The following is a 15,359-nucleotide window of genomic DNA, read 5'->3' on the forward strand; positions in this document are numbered from 1 at the left end:
TTCTGTGCTCGGCCTTCACAGCTCTGGCCGGTTATTTGATGAAAACCTCTGCCTGGTGGACGTGTAAGCTCCAAGAGGACAGCTCTGTCTGTTCCTCACCAAGTGTTCTCAGCAACCTGCACCTCCCTGGCCTGCAGCTGCTCAGTTAACATGTGCTGAAGGAGGGAGGGAAGGACGGAAGGGAGGGAGGAAGGAGAAAAAGAGAATTGGATACTCCTCTGCCTGTATCTGCTTCATCTTTCCGGGGTACCTTTCTCTCAGTGACTAGGTTACTGTTCTCAACCGGAACAAAAAAGTTTCCTTCCCCCAGTCTAAACAAAACTCACCACTCACACCCTCAGACCTCCCAGCGGTACAATTGAAAATTTTTAGACTCCAAGAGAAATGATAATTTTTTAAATTAAGTCTGATCAGGAACTGTTACCCCTGATACAGTTCTGGGAGGATGGAAATGACAATTTAAAATGACTCAAAATGTATTTAGGCCTATTACAGATATAATTTATACATATATTTATTCACTCAGCAAGTATTTGAGGGCCTATCATGTACCAGCTGCCAATTTGAATAAAGCAGTAGCTTTCAAATTTTTTCCCCCTGCAACTCACAGTAAGAAATGCATTTTATATCGGGACTCAGTTTACACAGATACTCAAAGTTTCATGCAGCCGTACTTGAGTATATGAGATGCCTTGATATTTTCTATTTTCTTCTTTTTTTTTTTAATGTTGGGCACGACCAACTAAACTAATTTTATGACTCACTACTTGATCACAGCCCTTAGCTTGGAAAACCCTGAATAAAACATAGGCCCTTCCTCTATGTAAAGCAGCTCCCGACCTGTGGTCAATGACTGGCAGTTATGCTGGGTGAGCAGAGTACCAGCCTCAAGTGGGGCTAGGGTGTGGGGTGTGTACCTTCGGGTCCCGAGGAGAGGGCACATTGAGCAAGCCAATCAAAGGTAGGCGCCTGCCTTTCTGCCTTCTTAGAACAACTCAACTTGAAAATTAGTTGTTGAAATAGGTGACTTCAGTTTCAGCAAACTAAACCAAGAGGTCAACCGTTGTTAACTAAGAACAGGCTGCAGGAAGCTGTGTGTAAAGGCTGGGTGTGAGTGCATGAGGGTGGGAGGGACTGTCATTTTCATTGGATTTTCAAAGCATTGGGAAATAAAATATTAAGAATCAGTACTGTAGAGGTTAAAAAACAGCTTCTGATATTCGTGGAAGACAGTAGATGAGAGGGTGTGCAGTGTTAGCGTTTGCTGCCTTTGCCTCAGATGTCCCCCATCACATGGTCCTCCTCCATCACCCTCATCCCATCGCACTCACCCAGGCCAGTGGAACCCTGAGAGCCTCTCCCGGCCCTGCCCGGGATGGAGCTCCGTAGCTCTAGCAAGTGGCAGCCAGGAGGGTTTTGCTACTTGCCCTAAGGCTCTCCATATGGAATGGGGATTTTGACCTACTGTTAAGCTTAACTCTTAGATAATCGTAATTTCCTCACTATACTTTGCTCTTAGCAGCTCTCTGTAAATCCTTTCAGACAACCCAATAGAACCTCTAGACATTAATCTGCCACAAATCAGAAAACCACATTCCCAGGCCGTGGGCAGCTCAGTGGGTATGTAGGAACCAAGGCTGATTTAATGCTCTGCTCTTGCCATCTTGAAATTCTGAGTAATTTTTGAATATGATGCTCTATAGTTTCCTTGTGCAGTGGGCCCCGCAGAGTACATAGCCAGTCCTGACCATTAGATAGAATCTTTGGCCTGTTCTTTTGAGGGCCTGTGTTTAGAAAAGTAATTAGCAATCCGCTGACTAGACTGTGGTAACTCAGTGAAGTGCTGGCATGGTTTGTACAAACAACAGCAACAAACAAGAAAACAACACACTATATCTAGAGTCTAAGAAGTCTGCTGACCTGATTCTGGTGGTGGGAGTATTTATGTAGTACTTAGTAGTCTCTGTAGGGCCACCAGTTAGCTCCGGGTCTAACCTGGGTCTATAAGAGAGCTAGCTCTTAGCAATTATTTATAGAGTTTCTACTGCGGAGGCCTGCCAGCACTTCCTAATTTTGTGTAGAGTGGACACAGTGGACTTCAATTCTTGAAAAGTTTTGTTTAGCCATACAATCCTAATGTTTGAGTGAGAAAGAAACCTTAATGACATATCCAACTGCTGGGACCTAGAAACCTGCCTAGGTTACATCACAAAATAGGCATTTAGGATGAGGACTTCAGGGCCTTTAACTTAAGAATCCAATGTACTTTCAACAATGCACCACCAACAGAGCAATATCACATACTTGAAACTTAACTTGGGACTGCTTAGAACAATTACAGTGAACATTTACTAGCCGATTGTAATTTTTTTTTTCTGGTGGTTGTAAACAGTGGACCATTTTAGAAAAAGAATATAGTGAGGAAACCAATATAGAAAACAGATATAGATCTGACTGCTCTAGTTGAAGGGGAACGAAAGGTGGGCCTTCCAGCACTTAAAGAGCTCAATTTGGAAATGCATTAGCTCTGCAGACATCAAGGCTGCGGCTGCAGGAGCTGCGCAGGGAATACAAGCAAAGGGCTGCCATGGTCTTATTTGCTTTGGTGGTCCCTCTAGCAGCAGCGTGAGGAAACCAGGAAGGTTTCACGGTGGTTCATGAAAGAGGTCACGGGGTTGCTGCAATGGCCTTCAGAGACAGGGAGCAGAAGCATAGAAGAGATAGCAGGAGTAATACAATGAACAATCCTGTTGACGGGCTGGATGGGAGAGGTGAGAGCCAAAGGCAGAAGTGAATGCATTTTCTACCTTGGGCAACTAGATGCATGGGGGCGCCATTTACTAAGAAAAGGCAGGTTAGTGAGGAGCGAGGACAAGGGAGCATAATAAACACAGCTCAGGACCTGCTGAATGAGCGGTGGCTATGGGACAGTTAGGTGGAAACGTCTAGCAGGCAGTGGAAAGATGGCATGAACTCACCCGAGGAAAATACATCGGTGAGAAGCATAAAAGCCCAAGGGTGGGGCTTCCCTGGTGGTGCAGTGATTGAGAGTCCGCCTGCCGATGCAGGGGACACGGGTTCGTGCCCCGGTCCAGGAAGATCCCACATGCCGCGGAGAGGCTGGGCCCGTGAGCCATGGCCGCTGAGCCTGCACGTCCGGAGCCTGTGCCCCGCAACGGGAGAGGCCACAGCAGTGAGAGGCCCGCGTACCACAAAAAAAAAAAAAAAAAAAAAAAAGCCCAAGGGTGCACAAGCTCACCCTTGTGCTCGAGAGAAATGACTGGGCTTATCCACTCCCAACGGCACCCTCCTAAGCCTGGATGTTTGTAGTAGGTCACCAAACCCTGAGCTGAAGGGACACAGAATTGTGGAATCTCGGGCACATGCCGTAAAATGCCACCCAGGCAGCTGGAGAAGCAGGTACTCCAAGGGGGCTGAACGTCTGGGCAGAGTCAGTGTGCAGTGCGGATTTTGGAAAGCCCTACAGATGACTTCTGAGCATCAAACACCCCTTCTGCTCATGAGTTCAGCTCTGCTTCGGTTCTGTACCAACAAAGGGGCAGCCAGGACTTGTTCGCAGAGAGCCGGCCTGAGCCACAGGGACTCCTGACTCTGGGAGGGCTGGACCGGGAGGGCGCCTGAGGGTCTTCTGGCCACGCCCACCTTTTAGAAACGGGAAACTGAGGACCATTATGAACATTGTAAACGTGAATGTCACCCTCATAAAAATAAGCCCTCCAGGTGACCGTCAGAACATATACTGAAGAAGGGTTAGAGGGGGAGGGTGTGCCCCTCTCACTCTCCCATCCAACATCTGACTACGTAATCTTGTAACACACAATACGTATAGAATTATATTACCAGATGAGAAATTACACTTGTAATTGTATAAGGCACAATGCATAGCTGTGTTTCTTTCCTTGAGCTCGCCTTATATTTTACTACTACTCATAATGAAGGTGGGTCTACAGTTTCAACTTAAGAAAAATGAAGTGTCTCAGACGCTTTGCAAAGAGGTCTCATTCTGGATGAATGTTTTTAAGAGAACTACTTTGGACATATCACAGTTTGCTTTTCAAGGGAAGCATCATCCATTCCATTAGGCTGCTGTGCCCTGCTCATAGACACAGCTCTCTGCACCTTAGATGATGTAGATTCTTTGCTGCAAGATCACAGAAGCAGGCTTACTTTGGAAAAGCGTGCCCATCCGGAATATAATTTTTCTATTGTGTATTGCAGTCAAATTAAAAGGTTTTGAAGAGCCTTAGAATTGCTAGCTTTACGTGTATAATGTACGCATAAGTCAGTTCTGAAACCTTCACTTTGAGGATAAATTGACTGGCTTCAAAAAACATAGTAACTGGCCATGAAAGAACACCTGCCCAAAGAGTGTGGGGAAGTGGGAGAAGCAGGGAGTAGACATTAGAAGCAGCTCTAGACCCAGACGTAGCATGGAGGAGCCCTGGGCCTGTGGCCATTGCATTTGGTGTGAGATTCACTTTCTGTGTCACCTGTACTTGGGAATCTGTGCTGCCCACGTCAGAGGTTCGGTATGGGGCACGTGAGGTAAAGAATGTGAACAGGTATTGAAAACCAGAAAGCCCTACAGGTGTTTAAGCCATTGTGATGTAAGGTGGTGTGGATACTGATGTCAAGGCTTGGAATTTCTAGAGAGGAATGGAGACTAGAGAATTCTAGAGAAAGCGGGGTGTTGGTTGATGGCATGAGCTTGTTTTTCAGATTCAGAAGATAATTGTTTTATTCTGTGGAGAATTAAGGGGACCTCGCAGGCATAGTTTCTGGCCCTGCAAACCCAGAGACGGAGTGGAGCGGATGCTGAGAGGGGCCCAGAGGGGTCAGGGAGCAGCCGCCCCGGAAGCAGACTCACTAGCATTCAAGCCCTTGCTTAGAGTGGAGCTTGTTTTAGAGTTTCACAACTTAGCAAGTTACAGCTGGAGAACTACTGAGGACCACCCATGTACAAGACTGTTTTCCTGAGGATGTACAAATTGGAACTTATATTACTCATTTTATCATAATGATGCAGAGCCCTAATCCAGCAACTAAATTCCAGAAAGCTCAAAGACCTCAGTGCTGGGGCTCTAATTCTGAGTCTGATAAAGACAGAGAGCTCTGGGAGGGGCTGGAGGAGACAAGGGAAGGTAATTCTCCTGCCTCCTTAGAATTTACTCTTCATTTGATGACCCTCCTGGGAATTGTAGGGTTTCCTTCTGCACCACAACAGGCTGATTTACTTTTTAAAATAATCTCATTTCTATTCACATTCTTATATCTCCTTTCAAAAATTATTTATATCACAAACTAAACCTTTTCTCCCTCACTTTCTTAGAAATAGCAACTATTTCTCTTCGCTTCCTGTAAAAAGCTTTCCCCCCACCCCTTTTCTCAACAGCTTCATCTTTGTTTCTAATCAGCATATCTACCTCATGGTATAAGTTGCTTCAAAATGCATCTCCCATGCACGCTTGTCTCTCCTCCCAGAAGCACAGAATTTCCCCAACATTGGAAACAGGAGTTAAAAGCAAACGGTAAACAACCCTAGAAAATGAGAGGAAACAGAAATATATTAAGTTGCCCTTTTGAGGAGCTGAAGGGACCTTAGTTGGCCGTTAGTCAAGCCCCCTCATTTGATGCCCAAAGAGACTCGGCACTGTGCCGGGTAGTGGCAAAGCCAGGGCAGAGGCAAATGAGAGCATGCGGGTGGGGTAGGGGGTATGGTCCAAGGTTATGTTAAATTGTAGTGTAAAGGTTACAACGATTCTACATTTACTAATTGGTTTTGCATTGAAAATTTTTAGATTTTTTAACAAAAGGAGCTAGAAGCTGCAGAATCTTAATTTATGGGACACTGGCAAGGACTCAAGACCAGAAGAATCCCTACGGGTGTTAATAAAACAGAGTTGCTTTACATTTAATTTTACATCTCAAAGGTGTCTCGGAGCTTATTTAATCCAACTTTTTACATGTAAAGAAACTAAGTCCCCGTGTAGAAGAGATGTATTAATACTTCAAGGCCACAGAGTTAGTTAATATGATTTCTTGATTTTGTTGCACCATAAAATTAAACAGATAGAAATCATTTTCAGAAAAGGAGCAAAGATATGTTGGGGCAGGGGGGACATAAGAAACCTTCCCTGATACATCCATTTGCCCCACATAACCCCCAAGCCACACAGTCTCAATAAATAGTGTTTGGCAAGCAGGTTTGTCCAATCTGTATGTCTCCATAAGAAGTTCGCTTCTTTTTTTTTTTTTTTTTTTTTGTGGTACGCGGGCCTCTCACTGCTGTGGCCTCTCCCGTTGCGTAGCACAGGCTCTGGACGCGCAGGCTCAGCGGCCACGGCTCACGGGCCTAGACGCTCCGCGGCATGTGCCACAAACCCGTGTCCCCTGCATCGGCAGGCGGACTCTCAACCACTGCGCCACCAGGGAAGCCCAAGCTCGCTTCTTCTGATGTTCACTTTGCTGAGAATTAGGCCATCTTTTCACAGGTTAGATTACTTCTTGATTGAGGGTGGGCACCCAGACACGAGCTAGGTCTTCTCCACATCCCCCAGTGGGTAGATGCCCTGAACCAGAAGAAGCCCAAGGGGCCACCAACACAACTGCCAGTCCCGGTGTGGCCATGGTCCACTCTTGTTCCCATTCCTGCTGTTGTGCTGTGCCTGGAGCTGCGGGTGGCCAAGTGTGCTTCCCCAGGAGGAAGGGGCCAGGTCCTCAGGGCCCACCTGGCACAGTGACCAGCAGGGAACTGGCACGGGAGGCGGGAACAGGTGGTGGTTAAGAGTACAGGTTAGGGGGCTTCCCTGGTGGCGCAGTGGTTGGGAGTCTGCCTGCTAATGCAGGGGACACGGGTTCGAGCCCTGGTCTGGGAAGATCCCACATGCCGCGGAGCGACTGGGCCCGTGAGCCACAACTACTGAGCCTGCGCGTCTGGAGCCTGTGCTCTGCAACAAAAGAGGTTGCAACAGTGAGAGGCCCGAGCACCGCGATGAAGAGTGGCCCCCGCTCGCTGCAACTAGAGAAAGCCCTCGCACAGAAATGAAGACCCAACACAGCGAAAATAAATAAATAAATAAATTAATTAATTAATTTTAAAAAAAAGAGTACAGGTTAACACCTGGGCTCCAATGCCAAATCCTCTGTCTGCACGTTCCTCTTCTGTAAAATGGGCATAATAACATCAACCTCACAAGGTTTCGTGAGAATTAAGTGATGCAATTCATGTGAAATACTTAGCACAGTGCCTGGCACATAGCAAGGACTCAATAAAATTTGGTTAAAAGTGAGAAAAGGAGTGGAGTTAGCAGGTGAGGTTGCTCTCCAGAAATCATTAAACACAGTGGCAACGCTATAATTAGATTTTACCAAAAGATCTAGAACAGCATGAATTATTTAGTGTCTAAGAATATGGTCCTCTGATACTTGAGCTAGTTTCATATTTAAATGTTCCTATTACATAACTTTTTCAATTACGTGGGAACCATAAAGGCCACGTAATAACACACGTACCACTATATCTCAACATTCATCATTCTAAAGAGGCAAAAGAGACCTCATGAGGTAACATTTTTCTAATTTTGGAGGTAAAAAAGTCCTAGGTTTAAAGAAAAAGTAATTTTCCCCTTCATGCCTTTAAAAACATTTACCTTAATTTAAATGTAATTAACATTTATATGAGAAGTTTCACATAGCAGTTTTCACAGGATTCTCGAGACACCCTTGCAGAGAGGAGACGCAGGCCACAGAGCCCAGGACCACTGTATGGAAAACTCAGAATTGCTTGGCCAGAGGATATGATTTTATTTATCTCTTGAGGGCCTGACTTCTGGGAGATTTCAAATGCTTAACATTTTCAAATGCTTTTATTCCTTTTCTGGCAACCTTCAAACACAACTTTTACAAATACGTTTCCATTAGTATTTCCCTTAATATTTCAGTGGATTTTTCTCTCCCTGCCCAATTTTAATACGTCTCCATTTCTACTTATTTTTAAGGCCTCTTTTTCATACTCCATCTCTCCAGGAAGTCAAATCTTCCTTTAATCAGAGGAGTGGCCTAATCCCTCAGCTCAGCACCTGCGGTACCTCACCTGGCTCAGTGGCACCCTCGTCTGAAAAGTGTGGGGATAGCACCTACCTCATGGGGCTGTGGTCAAGGATAAATGAGATAACGATGGAAGAGGCACTCAGTGAATGGTAGCGTTAATCATCATTGATAATATTCTTTTCATTAGTATTTAGAGTTTGGGGTTAACAAAATAGGATCATAACTCCTTCGCCTAAACTGTGTTCCCACTGGCCATCTTAATGGAACCTTCTTTCCCCGCTTAGGATCTGGTGACTTTGAAGTTGCCTGGAATTCCCCCTGACTTGAATTCCACCTGAAGCCTCTCCCAATGGCACCCTATGGAGCTTTCAATAAAACCACCTCTGCTTCCCACCATTAGCAAGACAGGCCAGAGGCTGCTTCTCCGTGAGCTGATTCACACTAACAGATGTCCCATCAGCTCTTTCAGCCTCTATCCGCATCTTCCAACCCTCAACCTTCTCTGCACATATTCAAATTTCATGGAGCCCTACCCTTTCCTGTAGTTGGCATGCCTGACATCTCATCTTTTCATCAGCATTTTCCAGTCTCTCCACCCGGCAGCCAGGAGCAGGGATCACTCGGAAAACTACCCAAGGCAATTAATGGCATTTTTTCCTTTGCTTAGTGTATCTTTTCGAGTGTGTGCTACCTGCCAGGCACTTAGGTGCCAGGGCTATTAGGTGACTGGAGATGATTCCTCACCGCAAGGCCTCACCTGGGGAAGGAGAGGAAAATAAGTCCATAAGCCATGCCAGGGCAGCGCGATGCTAACTGGGGTGAGGGCAGGGCACCCCAGCTGGCGAACTCAGACCTCTCATTATTTTAGAGAAATTTCTAGGTTATCACCCCCAATCCCCGCCCCCCAGGTTCCATTCCCTTCCCCCGAGGCTCTGTCCCTCCGCTTAGCACAGCTGAGCACAGATACCCAACAGCCTGGTGTAGGGAACGGCTCCTCATTTGATTAAAGGAACCCTCCAGAGAGGCTGCAGTGTAGAAACCACTCCTTTCTGGCAGGATCCAGACTTCAGAGTTGAGGGATTTAGCAGCAAGTCCGAGGCGGTTTTTTAAAGAACCGCCATCACACACACTCCTCTCGCACCCCCTGTTGCATAGGACACCCTCCAGTTTTTCCACACGGAACATACGCAGTCTGCCCTCCCGTAACAGTTGTTTGAAGCATCTCAGATGGTGCGGCTGCATGCGGCCACGTTGCCAGCAGTAGCCCGGCTCCAGGTGTTCTCCCTCCGGCCAGTCACTGCCTCACTCAGTCCCAGGGAGCCACCCGTGTGCCCGCTGGCGCCCGGCGCTTGTCTGCTGTCCCTCCTGGAAACAGTAACACAGGCCTCCCTGTTCGCAGCGGCCTCGACGGCTCCCGAATGGAGCCAGTGAGGGCCGGGCGAGCGCCCCTCGCCCCGATTCTCTCCTCGACCCATCGGGGAGGGTGCTGTGTGCTGCCAGCATCGTCAGAGAACAGACTGGTTTTCTCGCTAAATTCGGTTTTCCTCTGTTAGAGGCTCATCCTTTGGGTCTGAGGAATATTCTGGATTGTGAAAATAGTGCCATCGCCAACGAGACAGGGAATTGCTGGAGGCCGTGGAGGGTTCGTTACACCGCTGTTTCTCTTCTTAGTGGTCCCAGCGCTTGATACAGCGCGGGGCTTACGGGGACGCTCACCCCGGCTGGCGGGGCGTTTGGTGGGCGAGAGTTCTGGAAGCCGCTAGAACCGGACCGGCCTGGCTGCCGTTAGCCCTGCGGCCCTGGGCAACGTGCTTGCTCACGGGACGTCCTCGTGGTAGCATGAGGGTTTATTCAGTCCTTGACAAACATTTATTAAAGGCTTAGTGGAGCTGGCAGGTAAAAGCAAGTAAAAATAAATCAGATGATTTTCGAGAAGGTGGATGAAGGTGGCGGCGGCCATTTGGGCATCATCAGTGTAGAGTTGGCATTTGAACCCCGCGGGGGAGAAGATTATTGGGTGAGAGAGAGAGAGAGAGAGTCCGCAGAGAAGAGGCGCAGGCCCAGCCCGGGTGCAGTCCCTCTCCCGCCTCGACACCCCGGAAGTCAGGGAGGAGGGAGGAGGGTACCGGGGTCCGGGAGGCGGCCCTGGGCTCTGAGCTCCCTTCTTCCACAGAGATGCGCACCCAGCTCTCAGGCTCATTTACCAACGCGTGTACAACAGTCACAAAGGAGAGCGTGAAAACCGTTACATGGAAGCATTTCTCCGCAAGCCTACATTGTTAGTGGGAATTTCGTCAGCCAAGAAAAAGTTTTCAGTAAGACAAATTTCCCAATGGAAACTGCTTCCAGCTCAGGGCTGCCAGAGAGCCAGGTGTTCGCACCCATTCTGAGACGGCACTAGTTTTCTCCGAAGCCTCCCCAGACCCCGTGCCCAAGGGTCTCATGTGCGCCATCTGTTGCTTTCATTCCTTAGCAGCTCAGGAAAGCAGTTATCTCAGCTTAGCTAATAGTAAACTTTCTAAGCTAAAAATACAGCTACCACCTGCCCCCATAGAAATGATTACCGGAAGCCATAAAGACCTTGGTACTTGGCCTGGGGGGAATCCGCAGTGTTAATTCTGCCTCCCAAGCCCTGATGTCTCCTCTGCTGGTGGGCGAGTCTCACTTTAATTAGGAGGCTCAGTCCGCCACGTGCTTGGCATCTGGAGATCAGCTTTCACAGCTGGAACCAGAGGTGCCAACCTAACCTGGGCTTCCCCAGCCTCCACTTGTCATTCTCACTTTCCACAGGCGTGTGTTAAGAAGAAAAGAGGTTTCTCGACAGCCTCAAAGTCTTTGGAAAATTCCGCTGATTCTGATTTCTTTTTTATTTTTGCCTGTTTCATATAGACCTCTCCATTATACAGCCTGTGTAGATCAGTGACTTGGGGAAATGAGGTTGTTTTTGCGCAGGGATTAACTTTTCCAGCTGTGTGGGGTTGGTAACACATGTTAACGTGTCACTCACACAGACACACCAATGGGAGTTGCTTTCCTTTGAATGTCAGCATCTTATAGGCCATCAGGTTGTCACCAGGGTGCTGAGCTCTGAAATTTCTCTCTGGCTGTCCTCTGCTCAGACTGGCTGCTGCCTGTTGATGTCATTTGCAGACAACGGTGGATCTTACAGTTCCTCTGCCACCACTGTCTCCAGGCGTCCTCGTGCCCTTTTCAAGAAATAAGCTTGCACTAGACATAAAATATGAGATGAGTGGTGTGTGATAGGTGACCAGAAAGAAAGGAAACACTGCCTTGCATAACTTTATGATGTTTTGTTTACAGAGTCACACCTCACAGAGGCCTCTCTGTGTGTTTTCAAAGCACATGTAGACAGAGAAGATGTGAAAATTGGGTAAAAGCTAAGCTTGGATAAGAGCCCAAGTGAAAAAGGGTGGCATTTTCCTCCCCGACCTGCGGCAGGCAGTCTGCTTTGAGTGGGTGTGTTAGAACGACAGTCTCGATAGGCCTTCTGAATAGATCAGCTGAAGAGTAGAGAAGCACTTAGCTATTGCTTGCAAGGGGAAGAACAAATGTCCTGCAGACTTTGTGTGAAATCCCCAAGGTGAGATGACACAGGTTTGGGATAACAGTATAAAAATGCCCAAAGCCAGTGCTCAGTCATTTACCAAGTGCTCAAGGCAGCCTGTGCGTTGGGAAGACAGAATCAGCCCCGAGAAAGACCTGGCCTCACTGCTAGTTCCACTGCCTCTGAGCTGTATGGCCCCTGCAGGCAGTCTCCCTTCTAGGCCTCAGTTTGCTCATCTGTAAAATAGGGCAGCAGCATCATTTTCCTCATAGGAATGTTTCAGGGCCAAATGTACTGATGTACCTGACATCTCTTGACAAACCTTAAAGCACCACGTACTGCTTTTTTTTTAAATACTTTCCCAGATGGTATTTAGCCCCACAAGACTCTATACAGTATCCTTGTCTTACAGGTAAGGAAGCTGAGAATAGTGAACTAAAAGATCAGGAGTATTACATTATTTGAAGATCATAGATCATTTTTAAAATGCTATCAATTCTACGACTATTGAAATAGCAGAGACATTTTTTAGAAAACGACTATAACTGGGATGGGAGAACAAGGGATTGTCCCTCTGTCCTGTCCCAGGCCCCTAGTGGCCTCTGTCTTGGCCACTTACCATGAAAGATGGTCAATCAGTACCACACACCCATGAAAGACTGAGCCCCAGCCCAGACCAGCCCAGCCCAGCCCAGACCAGCAATTACCATCAAGAGTGTTGGTACCATCTTAAGGGAAGATTGTTCTGTGAACCAAAGAGCTTTCTTGTACAAAAGAGGGAAATCTTTGCCTTTCTATTGTAATGAGAATAGAATGCACACGTTTTGTTTTTTCAAAACAGCTAAGCTCTGTTGAAAGAATAATTATGTTCTTGAAATGTCTTAACGGTAAGCATTTCTCTGAGTGGTGAAGTTGGAAGTACGTACATACAATGATACCATTTTGTTATATTATTAAAATATGGGGGGGAGCTCCCTCAAGTAAAAAGACGTTTTATTAATTGATTTCCATTTTCTTTTTTCTGCCTCTCATTTCAGAACGATTTGATCACCACTGTCCCTGGGTAGGCAACTGTGTGGGGAAAAGAAACTACAGATTTTTTTATATGTTTATTTTATCTCTGTCTTTTCTGACAGTCTTTATATTTGCATTCGTTATCACCCACGTCATTCTTCGTAAGTATGCTGGCGAAATCAGATTACGTATGTAACCATTTGCCTGACTTTAGTTTTCTGATTTAATTTTGATTTAATATTTTGGTCATTCCGGGCTCTCTCTTTCTTCTCTTTCCCCTTCTCCCTAGCCCCCTCCTCGCTTCCAGCCTGCCTTTTGTTTCTCACCTCCCCCCCAGCCTTGTCACCCTGCCTCTCTCCCTCCCACCCCCCATCCCCATCCTTCCCACAGCAGTTGCCAGGGGCACCCCTGGATCAGACTCTTTCACTTACAAGACCTTCTCCTTGATACATGGTCCCTATTCCACCCTCGTGACTTCACTTTCTCTTATGCTAATGGATCCCCAGGAAAAATTACTCCCATGTTTTCACAAAGGATAATGTGCTGTAATGATACCCATTGAACAACAGAGCTTTTTTTTTTTTTAATATGATATCTACTTAAGCAGGAATAGTCACCCTCCCTAAAAAAAAAAAAATGGGGATAAAGACTGAGCTTTCTTACACACATATCTATAAATGTTAAAGATGTATGTTTGATAAGATGTTTAATTACCTGCCAGAACATTGGCAAGCTACCCCTGGCATATGAAGGAAGCGACTTTATTAAAAATGAAGTGTGGATATACATGACTTTAATATATATTTGCCTAAGCAAATGGCATTTTTCATTACCCTTCCTAAGGTCATAATTTTGAATTTCTTCCATTTCCTGGCCTCTCACTTTCCTGTAATAGGGAGTGATGAGAAGGAAGCCACTTGGCTTTGACCTATAAACGTGAGCCTTAAACTTCCATTACGGTTCCATTAGCAACGTTAAAGACCAGCATGGCCTCTGTCCACATTCCTGAAGTACGCCCACCCATTAGCGAGTACAGAGCCTCTCTCTGGAGTGTTTCCGGAAGTATCTGGACACACACCTCACTTGCTTCCCTGCAGCAGTGCTGAAACCACAGTGTGCTAAGGCTGAACTTGGACACGCGCATTCTCCCCGCTGCTCTCTTGGTGGGGTTTGTACGGGGGCTGGGGGAAGCGGACGGTATGGAAAGTTTAACAGTAGTTCTTTTTAAGTATTGGTCCATTTTGGACATGAATGACCTATCCCAAATTTTCTTAGGCATTTAAAATCCTAGTTCCCATTCTTTCTGACTGAAATCCTTTGATCTGAACGTGACACAAATTTGTAATACATGATTGAGAGCCATAACTTGGTGGGATGGGAAGAAGAGGATTAACGTTGATCAGAGACCCCTTCCACACCACCTGGGAAGGATGCCGCAGCGCCCTGCCGAGGCACCTGTTCTATTTTCAGAGTCTCAAGATGGCAAAAGTGTAACTAGGGTCCTAGGTATGTGTTAATAGACAGTAGAAGCAATTGCTTACACAGCTAGAGAAGACAGAAGTACTGATATTCCAGCATATTCATGGCACTGAAAAATAGTCTTTAACATCCTTTAGCGACTTCAAAATGCCTGTCTATCTATCTGTCTATAGTCACATTCATTTTTGGCCTTGCCCCTACGTTCCGGATATCAAGCAGTTTTCACCTGCTCAGCCTCGCACATAAGCTCTGGGAACACAAACACACGCGCACACACGCACACGCACACGCAGAGGCACACACAGCGACGCCTGCCACCACAGTGGCATTTTCATCTCCTCTAAAGTTTTACTGACCCTGGTTTCGGCAAAATGGAGCTTTTGCTGTAGTTTATGCTGAGGTACTGGTAATCCGGTCTTCCACAAAGAAAGCATTCTGAACTTACCTGCCTGCAAGTGACCCGACTGTTTCGGACAGAAGCAGATGAAGGTTTTCCTCTCCCCTGCTTCTGCATCCTCACTACAGCCCCCACTGAACAAGCCCGCCTGACCCCCGATTTGCTCTCGGGAAGGGCAAGAGGTTTTACGAGGCTCCGTGATCCCCCTAAGATTCTGGAAGCCTTGGCAAAGGCAGAGAGCAGCGGGGGGACTGTCCCCTGAGTCCTCCTCCCTGCCGGGAAGTGGGCTCTGAGAGGGGACACAGGACAGCGAGGGGTGGCCGGGGAGGAAGCCCGGGGTCACAGAGATTGCTGGGAAGGTGACATCTGGAAGCAGAGTCTGGGAAAGCGATGCAATTTGGGTTCAGTAGGGAAAGAGAAATCATTTCTTTTCGTCCCTCCTTTTGCTTCAAGATTGTGTTTGCTCTAAGATCTGTCCACGTGCTGGCTTCACCCTCCTGGCCTAGCAGGGATGGAAGAGAACACCTTTCCTCGTTAGCTCTCCCACCGGTTGGCATCCTAGCAAACGGCACATCCTCGTGCTCCCGCGGTGGCCAGTGGGCACAGAGGGGATGGGAGCTCGAGGAAGAACTGGAGCAGTCCCAGCCTTAGCCTCCCAGTAGCCAGCCTGGCCTCCAGTTACACAGAGGAGTCTGGGGCCCTGCCTCTCTCTCCCACATTGCAGCCTCGCCAGCAGACAAGGCCACGGAATGCTCTAGAACCGGTCCCATGGCATCCGTCCTCCCCGCTTATCTCACAGCCGCCCCAGGGCCAGATTATGTCCCCAAAAACACA

At 47.2% G+C, this 15,359-nt stretch overlaps 1 protein-coding gene across 1 annotated transcript in view; it reads left to right on the forward strand.

The window, feature by feature from the left end:
- The window catches only part of ZDHHC14 (zDHHC palmitoyltransferase 14), a 275,705-nt gene that overhangs the window by 223,171 nt on the left and 37,175 nt on the right, over positions 1-15,359 (forward strand). Inside the window, exon 4 of the mRNA XM_082668602.1 lies at positions 12,673-12,810. Within this exon, the coding sequence (XP_082524728.1) occupies positions 12,673-12,810 (138 nt within the window). The remainder of the gene's footprint in view (positions 1-12,672; positions 12,811-15,359) is intronic.

The sequence above is a fragment of the Grampus griseus genome, assembly GCF_964374135.1.
Source record: "Grampus griseus genome assembly, chromosome: 13".
NCBI lineage: Eukaryota > Metazoa > Chordata > Mammalia > Artiodactyla > Delphinidae > Grampus > Grampus griseus.